Source organism: Geotrypetes seraphini, chromosome 7, assembly GCF_902459505.1.
Source record: "Geotrypetes seraphini chromosome 7, aGeoSer1.1, whole genome shotgun sequence".
Lineage (NCBI taxonomy): Eukaryota > Metazoa > Chordata > Amphibia > Gymnophiona > Dermophiidae > Geotrypetes > Geotrypetes seraphini.
In genome coordinates, this window is record NC_047090.1 from 54,816,459 (window position 1) to 54,828,826 (window position 12,368).

The window sequence follows — 12,368 nt, forward strand, 5'->3', positions numbered from 1 at the left end:
ATACAGTAAGTGTGACACATTAACTGCCAAACAGCTTCCATGCCCACTCTCCGCCCATGCCACACCCCAACACAAAAAGCACTTAATATCTGGTGTATGGAGCACTAACAGCAAAATACAAAAAAGTCCTTTAACATAGCTGTGTACTAACAGTTAACGAGGCGTAAATTGAGCTTATTGTGATCTAGTAAAAGGTCTTCTAAATACAGACATGGAGAAGATGCGGTATACAAACCTAAGGATTAGATTAGATTAGTATAAAAACTTACAGAATGCTTGAAATATACAGTATTTAAAAGGCATAGAAATTCATGTAGGCTTTTATTCTCCAAAATATATATGCAGAAAACTCTACATGGAAATTATGTAAGGACTGTATCTCTGGGACCAGACAGTCAAAGAACAGAGAAAGAAGACACCAAGCCTCAAAGTAAAACAGAACAAAAGAAGAGGCACAGGAGATGTCTTGTGATGCTCTGCCAATTTTTTGCAGTCACGCTCTGGCGTCTCTAGTTTGATCATAGATGCCGGAGCGTTACCGCGAAAAATTGGCAGAGCATCACAAGTTCCTTGTAGTCCACTGAGGAAGGCAATGTAGTCGCCGAAACTTGGATCCTAGTTGGGACCATATTCACATTGTATGTCAAGGACTTGTTTTTGGACTTTGGACTAATCGCCAATAAAGTATATGTAACTGAACGCTGGTTTTGATAACTCCTGTGCCTCTTCTTTTGTAGTTCTGTTTCTTTTGGACCAGACCTTCAGACATTTGTGCAACTCAACATTTTTGCATTGCAAAATAATGATTTGTTTGTTATACAATGTCTTGCTTATACCAAATTGGTCAACAAACTGTGGGTACAATTTTCGAGATCCTCTTTGCAGGTAAAGTAGCATTTTACCCACAGAAATTGGATTATTGTAAATATTCCTCTGCAATGTGAATAAAATGCTGTCCATGAGTATGCATGATTACCCATATACCAAAAGGGGACATACACCTAGGAATTTAATTTTGAAAGCCTTGCAAGCTCTTTCCCACAGGTACTTCTGCAAAGAATGCAGATACAGAATACCCACTTTTCCCTGGCTGCTTTGAATTTTCAAAGGAAAACTCCATAAGGAGCTTCCCTTTGAAAATTATAGTAGCTTGTCGGACTACAGAGAGAATATAGACTCTTTCATTTTTGCCCCCAGGAAAGAAGGCAGGATAGTGTTGCACAATTATTAGATCAGGAGCATACAGTATAATTTGCTCACTACATTATGAAGTGAATTTTAGAACCAGACATATAAATAAATGGAGCTAGTATATGTATAAAAAGTGGTGATTTTAGAAATGCTTTCCTTTCTAAAATCATCAATTATATATGCAACAGGTACACGTATATATTTATGCATTTGGATTTTGCAAAGTATACAGTAGATGTAATCCTCAAATTCTGTCCCTGAAAACATCCACTTAAATACATGTATAAAATTCTACATAGAATATGTACATAGGAAAGATTCTACATAAGAAAGATTTTTTAAAAAAAACTTTATACCCTAAACTTTAAATTCTACATAGGAAAGATTTTTTTAAAAATGTTTTTTAGCTGATCCCTTAATGTACTGTATAGGCAGTCCCCGGATTCCAAACATCCAACTTTCGTCAGACTCATACTTAATGCGGTCCAGCATCTCCATTCCTCTCTTCCCTGCAGCCTTCAGGGGCTGTCCGGCAGAAGCAGCCCTGTAAACAGGACATCCGAAGTCAGCCTTATTGGGCCCTTTCCTCTGTCATGACTGCTTCCTATGATGTTACTTCCTTTAGGAGGACACAGCAGAGGAAAGGACCCAATGGGGCTGACCTCGGGCGTCCTGTTTGCAACGCTGCTCTTGCCAGCCGGCCACTGAAGGCTGCGGAGAGGGGAGGAACAGAGATGCCCCTGCCGGCCAGCCGTTGTCTTTTTGGGAGGGCCGTGGAGAGGGGAAGAATAGACAATGGCCTCTTCAAATGCTCCAAGTGATACTATTTTCATTTCAACTTGTCTTCCTTTTTCTTTACACTGAAATGCTGTCTAATTTTTGAAGACTTGTCTCTGTATCTACTTCTTTTCTGTATTATCAGGGAATTTCTTCATTCTCTTCCAACATCTAGATAACTCATTTTGTTTCCTCTTCAAAATCTGTATTTTCCTCTAGCTCATTTCGGGACACAATTTCTCTTTCTTCCACTATCTATGGTGTGTTTTTTGGATGACTCTTCTCTTGCAAGAATTTTAATTTGGTTGTTCATCAACTAGAGCCTCATATTTTTCTATTTCAACTTCTGTCAATTCTCAGTTTTTCTCCATTAAATCCTTCCAATGTTAACTATGGACACACAACCCAGACAGCCAGCACCTGACACCAGCTACCCACATATACTCCCCTCACCACCTTCCTGCCCTCTTCTCTTTTCATTCCATATAGTGGAATTAGAAGAAGCTCAAAGAAGGGCGACCAGAATGATTAAGGAGGGTGGAACTCATCTTATTGCCCTTATATGGTAGTGCTGCTGTCTTTATATGCCATTTACAAATTGTCTAATACAAATTAACTGTACATGAATACACAAAAAACACAGATTCTCACATGTCTGAGTTGCATACAAATATGACTTAAGAACAGCTTTAAAAATGTAACTTGTTCTTTACCCGGGGACTGCCTGTATAAACAAATGCTAGGTTGTAGGAAATTGTTTTGTGAAGAAATCCTTTTATCTCTGTACTTAGATAAGAGGACATTGGAAGGGGGCAGTTTGGTCACAGCTGACAAATTTTATGGCCAGGCTATAATTATTTTGGGAACCATGTTCTTGCCTCCCTGATTTCTTACTATAGTAGTTCTTATCTTCTAGAAGAATTTCCTTTGTGCGTGCTTACATGCTATAGAGCTTGGAGTAATTTGCTCATATAATAAAACTTTAAATTCTGTGACAGTATACCAGTTACTGTGTTTATTGAAGACAAATTTTGTATAACTCTCTTAAATTATTTATTGGGCTCTAAAGGCTTGAATGGGAGAAGGAAATAATGCATACACCTTAAATTTATAAATCTATTATTATTTTCTATGGAAAAGTATCCAGAGAACAAGCAAGTTCAAATGACTTGGGATGCTTTTTCCCAGGGCAATTTTCAAAGGAACGTTATGCTTATATTTTTCTTTTGAAAACTAGTGTAAAGCCTGTAGATAAAAGTACTTTTGGAATTTGCATCAATGTGGGCATATTTTGAAAATTCACCCTTTTAAATAATTTTTGAGATTTATAATTTATTTAAAAATTTAAAAAACACCACCAACCCCAAAATCACTATGTGGCAGAGATGACACTTCTGTTTGGTCAACTAATATTTTGGGATGTACGTTTCTGAAACTACTTTATGTTTATTAAAATAACCATACAAGCGCTGTAGGATTATGTTTTGTGGGTTTCTATCTGCTGATCCTACATTAGCTATCTTAGAGCTTTTCTCTTTGTGGATTATTTGCAGCAGGCCCACATTCTGCTGGAAGTTTGAATCTTTCAGCAATGTGGCTTCTTGTGTGGATACCTGCACCCAAGAAACCTATAGAGTCTGCGGGATATTCATAATAGCTATTAAAAATTGTGGTATTTTCAGAACAGGGATTTGTGCAATTGAGACTGACGCTGTCCATGTGAGTTTGTTCTGGGATTAAATGAAGTGCATGTTTTACCTGGTACATGGATCTGGGAGCTGCTGCACTCAGAGTGAACTTGGTTTGCTGCTGCACAGACCTAGAAGTTGTTGCAGCAGGGGTATAGCAGTTACCTTTTGGTCTGGAGCAGAGAAGTGTTGCCGTGACAGGTACTGGGTCTCTGGTCCTGAGAGGTGCTGCAGTGAGAGAAACTGGGTCCTTGGTCTTGAGAGGTGCTACGGTGAAATTGAAGAATGTTTTCTGCTGCCCAGATCTGGGAGTGGTTGCACTGTGAGAGTAGTTCTGATCCAGTGTCTGGATTTGAGGGCTGCTGTAATGAGAACCAAGCTGTCCCGTGTTGCTTGTACTTGGAAGCTGGTGCAGGAGAGGTAGAGATGCTTCTGAAGGACTTGACCTGGGTGCAACTGCTGCTGACTTGAGAAGGTTGCTCTCCTGTCCTGTTTGGAACGTGGAGTTGCAATAGGAGTGAAGCTGGTGTCTGGGAACTGGAGCTGGGAACTGCTGCAAAGACAGCAAAGTTGTTACCTGGTGGCTGGAGCTGGAGACGTTGCAGTGATAAACGTGATATTTGGGGAACTGGGGATTTGTTGAAATTTTAGAGTAAAGCTTTGTCTCATTTCCTGGGACTGAGAGATGCTGCAGTGAAAGTGTATCTGCTTTCTGATGTCTGGGTTTGGGAGATAATATACTATAGTACTGAGAAAATCACAACCAAATTTACAGGTGTGCCTGCCATAAGTGTGTCACGCTGTCCTGCCTTCTTTCCTTGTCTGTAGCTTGGTTAAAAGTGACTGCCTGCTAATTTGTATCTTGATCCTGAAATCCTATATTATTATGTTTGCTTTTGGTATAACTACAGGTCAGAATTAAATGGCACTGACTGCTAGTAATATTCTAACAAGTATGAATATTGTTAGTCTGTCTATCACACATTATTATTTTTATTTACTATCTTCTATTAAAAGCTTGTGCAGCAGTGAAAATTATTATACAATGAACGGGTGTGTAAATCTGTATTGTAGGCATTGCCTAACACTGATCAATCTAAGGACATATGGTTAAGGTGGGTGGGTAGGTGGCAAAAGGGCAGCATTTGGAGCAGAAAAGCCAGGGGCAGGAATTTTGGTAGCACGCTGAATTGAACTGAGACCAGGAACTCAGTGGCTTATATAGTGCATAGAATTCAGTGAAAGGTTTAGGCTAAAATAGCAATATACAATGAAATATGGTTAATAGCAGACTTATTAAATCCGCTGGCATTAATAAATATATTTTTGTGACTGGCACATGTCTAACCTATATTACAGAAACCTGATTACCTAATATACAAGTCTAGCTTTGGATAAGGCAGTGACTTCAGCATAAGATAATCCACGCTCAACATTTTCATTTTTATCCTGTAGAGAAGATCTAACCTCTATTCACAGATCCAGGCTAAAGAAGCAGTGGTGCCCATTGTCTAGATACGAGTATTATAAACATGCACTTCATGACTGTAGGACCCAACTATTCCTTTTCTCTCTAATCATATCACTAATGAGGACATAGTCTTTGATATCATACCAGATTCAAAGACATCAGAGGGATAAAGGTGCTGATATGTTTAATAAGAAAATCCTTAGTTTAGTTGATTAAGCGATTGCCTGCCTTTGTTTAAACATCATATTGTTAGTGTCTACCAACATAGTAAGCTTGTATAACAAGTGGCATGGAGGGACATTTTCAATATGACGTCCAAGTACGAGAATATACACATCTCCTGGAACACAGCCAAATGCCAAACGTCAACAGCTATAATAAAAAAACACATGGCATGCTTCAAAAATCGGTGCGATAAACTTCTAGGAAATCAGCGTCTACCTTTGCGCTCAGGTAACCAGGTGCTACTTGATGGCCCAGCAAATAAGACTTGAGATATATAGTGTGACAGGGAAAAGGCAGAAATCCTGGTAGTGCTATAGAAATAATTATTAGTAGTAAATCCCTAAAACCCCTAGGTTTCAGCCTGCAAGCCATGAAACCAGCCCTGTCACTGAGAATAAGCCCAAAAGTGAGGTTAATCAAGGACAGCAAAAGGCACTAGGAATTAAAGATATTCCCTGTCCAAAGGCTTATTTGCCCTTGCATAATAAAGGTCCTGTGAATAAGAATCTAGTCCCACATTTTCCACACCAGGTAAAGCAGGGGTCTCCAAAGTCCCTCCTCAAGGGCCGAATCCAGTCAGGTTTTCGGGATTTCCCCAATGAATATGCATTGAAAGCAGTACATGCACATAGATCTCATGCATATTCATTGGGGAAATCCCAAAAACCTGACTGGATTCGGCCCTTGAGGAGGGACTTTGGAGATCCCTGAGGTAAAGACAAGAGAAGTGTGGGGGGGGGGGGAACAAACAGGAGCAAAGAAAACACAGGAGAAAACTCTAGGGCAGTAGTTCCCAACCCTGTCCTGGAGGACCTCTAGGCCAATTGGGTTTTCAGGCTTGCCCTAATGAATATGCATGAGAGAGATTTGCATATAATGGAAGCGACAGGCATGCAAATCTGCTCCTTGCATATTCATTAGGGCTATGCAGAAAACCCAATTGGCCTGGTGGTCCTCCAGGACAGTGTTGGGGACCATTGCTCTAGGGCACACAAGTCGGCTGCTTAAGCAGTAGCTAATTAGAGTCTCAGATTCACCTTTGGAGGTAGTTAAGCAGGCAAGGAATCTGTCACGGGACAGAGAGAGAGCCTCAACCACAGCAGGCAGCTAAAACCAGAATGCTTTGAAACAGCAGGGTAATTGCAGATGCCCAACTATCACAGCCACTAAAGCACAGTTACTTACCGTAACAGGTGTTATCCAGGGACAGCATGCAGATATTCTTAACGTATGGGTGATGTCACCGACGGAGCCCCGGTACGGACCTTTTTAACTAGAAAGTTCTAGTTGGCCGCACCGCGCATGCGCGAGTGCCTTCCCGCCCGACGGAGGAGTGCGTGGTCCCCAGTTAAGATAAGCCAGCTAAGAAGCCAACCCGGGGAGGAGGGTGGGACGTAAGAATATCTGCCTGCTGTCCCTGGATAACACCTGTTACGGTAAGTAACTGTGCTTTATCCCAGGACAAGCAGGCAGCATATTCTTAACGTATGGGTGACCTCCAAGCTAACAGAGAGGGAGGAGGGATGGTTGGCCATTAGGAAAATAAATTTTGTAACACAGATTGGCCGAAGAGTCCATCCCGTCTGGAGAAGGCATCCAGACAGTAGTGAGTAGTGAACGTGTGAACTGAGGACCAAGTGGCAGCCTTGCAGATTTCCTCGATAGGTGTGGAGCGGAGGAAAGCCACAGAAGCAGCCATAGCTCTGACCCTGTGGGCCGTGACAGCACCTTCCAGTGAGAGACCGGCCCGAGCATAACAGAACGCAATGCAGGCAGCAAGCCAGTTGGAAAGCGTCCATTTAGAGACAGGACGACCTAGACGGTTAGGATCGAAGGTCAGAAAGAGCTGAGGAGACGAGCGGTGAGCCCTGGTACGATCAAGGTAGTATGCAAGGGCACGCTTACAATCCAGCGAGTGTAACGCCTGTTCCCCAGGATGGGAATGGGGCTTAGGGAAGAAAACAGGCAATACAATGGACTGGTTGAGGTGGAAGTCCGAGACCACCTTAGGCAGAAATTTAGGATGGGTACGCAGAACCACCTTGTCATGGTGAAAAACAGTGAAAGGTGGGTCGGCAACCAGTGCATGCAGCTCACTAACCCTCCTGGCAGAGGTGATGGCAATGAGGAAAAGCACCTTCCACGTAAGAAATTTGAGTGAAGTTGTGGCAAGAGGCTCAAATGGAGGTTTCATGATGGCTGATAGAACCACATTCAGGTCCCAGACGACTGGAGGAGGCTTCAGAGGTGGTTTGACATTGAAGAGGCCTCTCATGAACCGGGAAACCAGGGGATGAGCCGTAAGAGGTTTTCCGAGGATAGGCTCATGAAACGCAGTGATGGCACTGAGGTGGACTCTGATTGAGGTCGACTTGAGGCCAGCGTCGGAGAGAGAGAGCAAATAGTCCAGTACAGTTTCCATCGCCAGTGAGGTGGGATTGTGATGATGAAGGAGACACCAAGAGGAGAACCGGGTCCACTTCTGATGGTAACATTGGAGGGTGGCCGGTTTCCTGGAAGCATCCAAAATACGACGGACAGGCTGAGACAGATTCTCTGGAGAGGTCAGCCCGAGAGAAACCAAGCTGTCAGGTGGAGCGAGGACAGATTGGGATGTAGTAGAGACTGATGCTGCTGTGTAAGTAGAGTAGGAAACACAGGAAGAGGAATGGGCTCCCTGGAGTTGAGCTGAAGCAGGAGGGAGAACCAGTGTTGGCGAGGCCACCGAGGGGCGATGAGGATCATGGTGGCTCTGTCCCTGCGGAGTTTGAAGAGCGTCCGCAACATCAGAGGTAGGGGAGGAAAGGCATAGAGGAACCGATCCGTCCAGTCGAGCAGGAATGCATCCGGGGCCAGACGATGAGGAGAGAAGAGTCTGGAACAGAACTGGGGCAGCTGATGGTTGTGAGGAGCTGCAAAGAGGTCCACCTGAGGAGTGCCCCAGAGAGCAAAGATGGAGTGGAGTGTGGGAGGATCCAGGGTCCACTCGTGAGGTTGAAGGATGCGGCTGAGATTGTCGGCCAGGGAGTTCTGTTCGCCCTGGATATAGACAGCCTTGAGGAAGAGACTGTGGGCCGTGGCCCAGGTCCAGATGCGGATGGCTCCTGACAGAGGAGGGGAGATCCGGTGCCGCCTTGCTTGTTTATGTAGTACATGGCGACTTGGTTGTCTGTGCACAGGAGAAGAACCTGAGGGTAGAGAAGGTGCTGGAAGGCCTTGAGAGCATAGAACATGGCCCTGAGTTCGAGGAAGTTGATGTGATGTTGACGCTCCTGAGGGGTCCAGAGTCCCTGGGTGCGAAGATCTCCCAGGTGAGCGCCCCATGCATAGGGGGAGGCATCTGTGGTTATGATCATGGAGTGAGGGGGTAGATGAAAGAGTAGACCCCTGGAAAGATTGGAGGAGTTCAACCACCATTGAAGAGATTGCCGAAGAGACAATGTCACAGAGATGGGATGAGAAAGAGGATCGGTGGTCTGTGACCATTGGTTGGCTAGAGTCCACTGAGGTGTCCTGAGGTGGAGTCGCGCCAGAGGAAGTACATGGACCATCGAGGCCATGTGGCCCAGGAGGATCATCATCTGCCGAGCTGGAATGGAGTGATGAAGGAGCACCTGACGGCAGAGGTGGAGCAGAGTTCGATGGCGGTTGGAGGGGAGAAATGCCCTCATTAGAGTGGTGTCAAGAACTGCTCCAATGAACTGAAGTCGCTGTGTGGGAAGCAGATGCGACTTGGGGTAGTTGATCTCGAAACCCAAGAGATGGAGGAACGAGATGGTGTGATGAGTGGCTTGAAGTACAAGCGGAGACGTAGGTGCTTTCACCAGCCAATCGTCCAAGTAGGGGAACACCTGAAGGTCGTGAGACCTGAGGAAGGCCGCCACCACAATAAGGCACTTGGTGAACACTCTGGGCGATGATGCGAGGCCAGAGGGTAGCACTTTGTACTGATAGTGATGGTGCTGTATCTGGAACTGTAGGTAGCGACGTGAAGTCGGATGGATTGGAATGTGAGTGTAGGCCTCCTTGAGGTCTAGGGAGCATAGCCAGTCGTGGTGGGAGAGAAGAGGGTAAAGCGTGGCTAGGGAGAGCATTCTGAACTTCTCTTTGACTAGACACTTGTTGAGGTCCCTGAGATCGAGGATGGGACGAAGGTCTCCTGTTTTTTTTGGGGACCAGGAAGTAGCGGGAGTAGAATCCCTGACCCCTTTGGTCCGGAGGTACCTCTTCGATGGCATTGAGGAGAAGGAGGGATTGGACCTCCCTCAGGAGGAGGGGGGTTTGGGAGGAGTGAGAAGCAGACTCTACGGGAGGATGGTCTGGTGGAAGAGTCTGGAAGTTGAGAGAGTAGCCGTGGCGAATGATGTTGAGGACCCACTGGTCCGAAGTGATGACCTCCCAACGGCTGAGGAAAAGCTGAAGACGTCCTCCGATAGGTTGAGGGAGAGGCAGCGATGGTGGGAGAATGGCTATGCTCTGGAGAAAAGAGTCAAAAGGGTTGAGACGGCTTAGATGAAGGAGGTTTGGCAGGTTGAGTCTGTGGGCGAGCCTGAGTCTGATGTTGGTGGCGAGGACGGCGAGACTGTTGTTGAGGCGGATTGAGAGGTCTGGCCGAGAACCTACGCTGGTAAGAAGACTGTTGTCTGTAGGGACGAGCAGGTGGAGTCTTCTTTTTAGGTTTGATGTGAGTGTCCCACCTGGTCTCATGTGCTGAGAGTTTCTGGGTTGTTGAGTCCAGGGACTCTCCGAAGAGTTCATCGCTCAGACAAGGTGCGTTAGCCAGGCGGTCCTGGTGGTTAATGTCTAGGTCAGAGACTCTCAGCCATGCCAAACGGCGCATGGCCACCGCCATGGCAGAGGCGTGAGAGGTCAGCTCAAATGAGTCGTAGATGGAGCGAACCATAAATTTCCTGAGTTGGAGGAGGCTGGAAATTTGTTGCTGGAACAGAGGGACCTTACGTTCAGGAAGATATTTCTGTAAGGAGGAGAGCTGTTGCACCAGATGCTTCATGTAGAAGGAGAAGTGGAAGGTGTAGTTGTTGGCTCTATTGGCTAGCATGGAATTTTGGAAAAGGCGCTTACCAAATTTATCCATGGTTTTTCCCTCTCTGCCAGGAGGGGTGGAGGCATATACACTGGAACCCTGAGATTTTTTCAAAGTAGATTCCACCAGGAGGGACTCGTGGGGCAATTGAGGTTTGTCAAACCCTGGGATTGGGATAACCCAGTACAAGCTATCCAATTTACGAGGGGCTCCGGGAACAGTGAGGGGAGTCTCCCAGTTCTTATAGAAAGTTTCCCGTAAGATGTCGTGGACGGGCAACTTTAGAAATTCCTTGGGAGGTTGCTCAAAGTCTAGGGCATCGAGGAAAGCCTGAGACTTCTTAGAGTCGGACTCTAAGGGGATGGAAAGAGCTGCTGACATTTCCCTAAGGAATTTAGAGAAAGAGGATTGCTCTGGTTTGGAGGCGGTGTCGGTCATGGAGGGTTCTTCGTCGGTTGACGAAGCGTCCTCTTCGGTACCGTGAGGGGAGTCTTCCCACAAGTCTGGGTCCCTAACGTCGGGGTGCGTACGTTTGGACATCGGCGTGGAGGGCTCGGCATGGCAGGTCTTTGAGAGAGATTTGCCTGAGCGCACCAAGGCGGTACCGGGGTGAGGAAGACCGATGTCGTTCCTGGGACCGGACAGGGTCGGAAGTAGCACGGGTATGCACCGTAGGTGTTTCGGCCAAGAGCACCGGCATGGAGGTATTAGTCGGTACCGAGGGGGTCGACACCGATGGGACAGTGCGAGGCTCGGACCGGTCCTGTACCGGAAGGTGCGGTGCCAGCAACGCCGGCAACAGTTGTTGGAGTTGTTGTTGCAGCTGCTCCTGTAACTGTGTTTGGAGTATGGCTGCGATGCGGTCATCCAGGGGAGGCACCGGTACCGCTTTTTTCTTCTTCGGTACCATAGGTGCCGCTCTACGCTCCGGCGATGAGGAGGCCGATGATGAGGCACTCACCGAGTTCGGAGCAGAGCGTTTGCGGGGCCGGTGCGGCGCTGGAATGGCCGGTGTCGCAACCGTGGCAGGAGGGCGCTCGAGGGAAGTGGAAGGCTTCTTAGCCGGCTTACCTGGGCCCAACGACCCCGAGGAAGGGTCCAGTGGTGTCGACGTCGTCGGTGCCGACTTTTGGGGTGCCGTCGACATCGCGGCAGGTTCCATGGCAGATCCGGTACCAAACAAAATATTTTGCTGGATCTGCCTATTTTTCAAAGTGCGCTTTTTAAGCGTAGCACAGCGGGTGCAGGTGTCAGCCCGATGCTCTGAACCCAGGCACTGGAGGCACCAATTGTGCGGGTCTGTGAGAGAGATCGGGCGTGCACACCGCTGGCACTTCTTAAAACCCGGTTGAGGGGGCATGAAGGGAAACACGGCCTCCGCAAAATCAAAGCCGGAGGCCTGTATGGTGACAACAGGCCCCGCCGGGGCCGGCTCGAAAAAATAAAGAAAACTCGACGAGTTTTTTTTTTTTTTTTTTTAAGGAAAAATAAAGTAATCCAAAGGGAAAAAAAGAAGAAATTAGGAAAAAATACACGAGCGGGAAGGCAAACTAATGATTTCAACGGCCGTTGAAAAACATGCGACTTCTTCGCTCCGCGGAAACGAAGAAACTGGGGACCACGCACTCCTCCGTCGGGCGGGAAGGCACTCGCGCATGCGCAGTGCGTCCAACTAGAACTTTCTAGTTAAAAAGGTCCGTACCGGGGCTTCGTCGGTGACGTCACCCATACGTTAAGAATATGCTGCCTGCTTGTCCTGGGATAAAGGGAGAGAGGCCGACAAAAGGAACCAAGCTAAAAAACCATTAGAACCCAGCCAAGCAGATAAGTTTTTCCAGGGTTTAGAACTAATACAACGAATGAAAACCTCACTCATTAAGGTTCAGTTGCAGAATGGCACACGAGCCCTCAGAGTGTCAACCAAAGCAGAGAGGACGCTGAAAAAAAGAGCTCCTCTATGAACCCTTGAAAA

At 46.5% G+C, this 12,368-nt stretch overlaps 1 protein-coding gene across 2 annotated transcripts in view; it reads right to left on the reverse strand.

Annotated features, from left to right (window-relative positions):
* The window catches only part of BICD1 (BICD cargo adaptor 1), a 279,852-nt gene that overhangs the window by 47,381 nt on the left and 220,103 nt on the right, over nucleotides 1-12,368 (reverse strand). Inside the window, exon 9 of one of the 2 annotated variants that reach the window (XM_033950661.1) lies at nucleotides 2,518-4,209. The exons of the other annotated variant lie outside the window; for it this stretch is intronic. Coding sequence (XP_033806552.1) covers nucleotides 3,490-4,209 — 720 coding nt within the window. The 3' untranslated portion in view covers nucleotides 2,518-3,489. Of the gene's footprint in view, nucleotides 1-2,517; nucleotides 4,210-12,368 lie in introns of those variants that run through there. 2 annotated transcript variants of the gene reach the window in all.